This window comes from Mesitornis unicolor, unplaced genomic scaffold (genome assembly GCF_000695765.1).
Source record: "Mesitornis unicolor isolate BGI_N332 unplaced genomic scaffold, ASM69576v1 scaffold1178, whole genome shotgun sequence".
NCBI lineage: Eukaryota > Metazoa > Chordata > Aves > Mesitornithiformes > Mesitornithidae > Mesitornis > Mesitornis unicolor.
Genome location: NW_010203715.1, coordinates 69,982 through 74,329, shown reverse-complemented (window position 1 = coordinate 74,329; position 4,348 = coordinate 69,982). Strand labels below are relative to the sequence as shown.

Below are 4,348 nucleotides of genomic sequence, written 5' to 3'. Positions count from 1 at the left end.
GGCATTCCAGCAGAATTAATCTATTATTCTTGCTGCTGCACTGTAGTGTTTTGGATAAACTGTATTTAAGACCTCTGCAAGTCTGCAACATACTTGCAAATACTCTTTACTTCCCACCTGTCAGGGAGTGTGATTTTCTCCTTGCTGCCTTTGCCAAAAGCATGAGTGTCAGACTCTCACACTCTACATCCAGACATTGGATCTCATAGGCTGGCTTTTTGCCTATTAGCATATGTCTGAAGAGACCTGAAACTGGTTGGATAAACGGAGAGGTTTTTCAGCTTGGAAAGAAATTGTGGTGTTATACTGAGGTCAGAGGTAGATCTGGCAGATGAAAAGATGTATAAAGTTCATGTAAATAGACTGCAAATAGACTCTGGTACTCTACATCCAGAAAATGATAGAACGGTTACTGGTATGTAAAACTACACGTACAGTTAGCTGGGAAGATACTAATGCTTAGAAATGTAAGCATAGAGAATGCTGTGGTGAGTGGTTTTAAAGGATATCAACAGTTCTGGTGTCTCGGAGTGGAATGATCCTTAAAGCATCTTCAAAGTCAAGTCAATCAAATTGTTCAGAGTTAATTAGCATGGTAGCTATTTAAAGGTCCATCAGCCACAGCAGACAGAAACAGTGCTACCACACCACTGACAAGTACCAAGTAGACCAATGATCCCACTGCTGACAGCAGCTGAAAACAGGTAAGCAAAATTAAAAAGCCTTTTGCTCATTCCTTAACTCCCCCACTTCTTGTTAGTAGCACAAGTAATTTTGGGTATAAACAGCTGGTGGTTTTCCAGCAGCCTGAGAGCATCCTAATAATGACCATAAAAAGACAAGAAGCAGAACCTAAATATTTCTTAGGGGTCTCTTATACTACAAAATATGTAAGACGCCATGCAAGTAAAAGTTCCCTGTTAGTAATCAGTAACCGTTTGCCTAAGTCCATGGCCCAAAGAATAAACAAACCTTTGAATTCTACAGAACATCATCACGGAGTTTAGCGGGTTATTTACCAGTGCTGGCTGGCTGGCTGACTTGCAAAGGCTGGTAGGAAGCTATCTGTGAGCCAACATGTCACCCTAAACGACCAATCAACACAGAAGACACGGGCATAGAATGAGTCACTGGTTTATTCCATTGAGTGAACTTCACACTACTACAATTGGCCTGGTAGCTTTCAGACTGTGCACACGTAGTCTAAATCTCTGCTTATTTTACTGTATTTCTGTATGTTGGCAAATGGGACAAAGCTATAAAGACTTCAATAATGAAAAGTTATATTTGTACAGCAATACATTGTGCAGAAGATTTCTACATGAGTCTCCATGAACATTTCCATTTAAGGGTATAGGCAGCTAAATTACTGTAAGCACGTTGGAATGATTTACCTTTAGGGTGATGAGCCTTAAACGGTAATCGTCTGCTTCTATGACTTGGTTAACTGTGATTTCTATTCCTTCATAGGTGACCTGTTCCTCTGGCCAATATTCTGTGCATTTCTGTGTGCAAAATAAATCTAGTTAAGTAGATATCAAGGGAGGTTCATTTTTACTTCTCTGAAATTTGATATAACACATGCATAGATGAATACGAATTAATGTTGTTTCTATAATAAGTACAAGTTTTCACTTTCTAAACAGGGACCACATTTCAGGTGATTTTTGCTGCATTCATAATAGCCTGATTGCATGATTAAAAATGCACAGATCAAGCAATGACAAACGAACGCTTTTAAATACACACATCCTTATTTATCTTTATGCAACTGATGTGCATTTTGAAGGTTCATTAGCAAGGCCAGTGGCCATGTGCCTGTGTTTTTAGGCTAAGATAATAATGATTAGTGTAATATACACTAGTGACCACTATTTCTGTGGTGTGAATACACTGACAAGGAAACACAAAATTTCTATTTTTTTTTGTATTCAGAGAGCATTGACCCTTTAAAAGATGATCACTTGCATAGGTTTTTGTACAAAAGAACATAACTGGGGATGTTCTGGGAATTAGATTATGAACCAAAATCCACCTTAAGTGGACACTGAGAATCTTTCAAAGCTAAGGAACAAAAAGAAAGAAACAGCTGTAAGAGCTATTAGACTACTACATTTGATTTTGCCAAAAAAGAGTCAGAGATGCAGCCAGCACAACCTGACAATTAGAGAAGAAGAAATTATAGTTCATTTGCAAATCTACATTGTGGTACTGATATATTAGCTACAAATAGGTGATTTATAAGCACTCCTACCCTGGAAGAAGGACTGAAAAAAGACTTGTCTTTGATATCTGGTTCCTCTTTAAACTAATCAATATGCAAAGGAAGAGACAAGCACTTCAACATGGTGCATAAACTAGTTCATGGATAAGAAACGACACGAACAAGCCAGCATCTGAGAAAAAGGCTCCCAGGTGACAACGCAAGAAGCAATCCCATCATCACAAGAGAAAAAGAATCCGCTATTGGATAAACCCAGTTAAAGATGATGCTTGTAAGCTTCCTCTTTTACATAGCTGTACACAGTCTTGAAGGAACCAAGTTAAATCATTTTGTTCTACCCCACCAAAAATAATTTCACTTCAGGAGAAAGACTAACAACAGAAAAGTATCTTGCAAAATTACTGAGTCAAATTTTTTCTGTGGGAGAATCACTGTTGTTCCATCTGCATAGTGCATCAGTTAATAACCCAGTGGGAATGTGGCCCACTGTGTCTCTGTAAAATTATTTACGCAGATTGCGTTTTTTCTTCCTCTCCTCTTAAACTGTAGAATCCATTGTAAAAATTGTCAAGAGTGCTAGCAACTATCAATAGCACAGACATTGCTCTGCTTAAAGGAGTGGAGTAAGATTGCCCACTCACTTCTGTGGGCTGTCTGTCAGTTTGGTTTCGATGTGACAGAGGGCTGAGATACAGAGCTTTTAATACGTACATTAGCAGAGTCACTGCATTGATCAGGAACACAAAGCCTCTGTTACCAGCATCACTGCCGAACAAAGGTTTTGGTTTTGAATCTTTGTACTTCTGAGTCCTGTTAATTTATATATTAATATATGTGTAATGGAAGGAAGGGGATGAGTATAGGAGACATTTACATAAAAGGACTTACCCTATATTTATGGCTGAAATTCCTGACGCCATTTAATTTTTGACACAAAAGGTATCAAAAAAGACTCAGGAGCTCTGTTATGACATATAGGTTGTAGGAAGCTCCAGTTATATAGCGCATCACAGTGCACTGCTTCTCAAGAATGATACAATGGGTGAAATACTTGGTCAGTGTGGACAAGAGGAAATTCAGATGTTAAGGTTATTTTACATTCCTGTTATATATTCTTGCTATGAAAGCCACAGTGGAAGAACTTATCACCAGATATGTCATTCAGGACCACTATTTCCTTTGCATCATCTGATTTAAATCTCAAAGTCCTTAAATAATTCTGGTATACTGTGTCATAACATTTTTAACACCTTATTTGCCATAAACTGCCAACTCTGATCAACAAGCAAGTTATTCTTTCAGGGATGCCTCTCAGATACAAGGCAGATGTGAGTAAAATTCAAGGTTAAAGCTATTTACTTCACAACTGGGGAAAGATAAAGGTTTGTATACATGCATAATTATGAGCACTAAGCTTCAAGCTAGCAGTTAAGCCATTATAACTCTGCATGTATGACAGAGGTATGCCCATATTCTTGTGCTTTGAAGCATCTAAAGCCTCTTCTCCAAAGGAAACTCTCTCACCTAAATTACTAATAGGTTCTCAGGGACAAGCTTTGACAAACACTGCTGCTGCAGCTTAAGAAACACCATCTGGATCTCTCCACTACACCCTGCTGCCAGTGGTGAGGGGGGGATGCAGATCCCAACACATGCTCAGACCACTTTCTCACATCTTATACTGTCAATAGAGGCAGACCTAAGCTCAGGTACTTGTCTGTGAACTGAAGCCCAGGCACATAGTTCTTGCAAGTTTGCTATTTCAGCAGGTAAGTAATGAACAGCTGGAGGGCAGCAGTATTTTAAACTGTAAAAAAAAATCACATTAAGTGGATTAGCAGAAACACCATGACAGCTTAATTTCTGGACAGAGGTGGTGAATAGAAAATTCAGCATCTTAATTGCAGTATTTCAAAAGCATTTCCTAGATGCATTCAGGAAAAGGTCCTCCATATCCAAGTCAGCTCTAGCTGTTGATTATTTTAACTAGCATCTTTCATAGGTCAGTGAGAGCCTCAAAAATGTGGTTATAGACACTGAACCATAATAAATATAAGATAAAGCAGCACAAACTCTGTTGATTAAAGATATTCAACCTTAGTAGTTATGGGGTACTATTGGTTT

At 38.4% G+C, this 4,348-nt stretch overlaps 1 protein-coding gene across 1 annotated transcript in view; it reads right to left on the bottom strand.

The window, feature by feature from the left end:
* Nucleotides 1-4,348, bottom strand: part of PTPN5 (protein tyrosine phosphatase, non-receptor type 5 (striatum-enriched)) — an 82,398-nt gene that overhangs the window by 12,356 nt on the left and 65,694 nt on the right. The window contains exon 10 of the mRNA XM_010190793.1: nt 1,395-1,505. Within this exon, the coding sequence (XP_010189095.1) occupies nt 1,395-1,505 (111 nt within the window). The remainder of the gene's footprint in view (nt 1-1,394; nt 1,506-4,348) is intronic.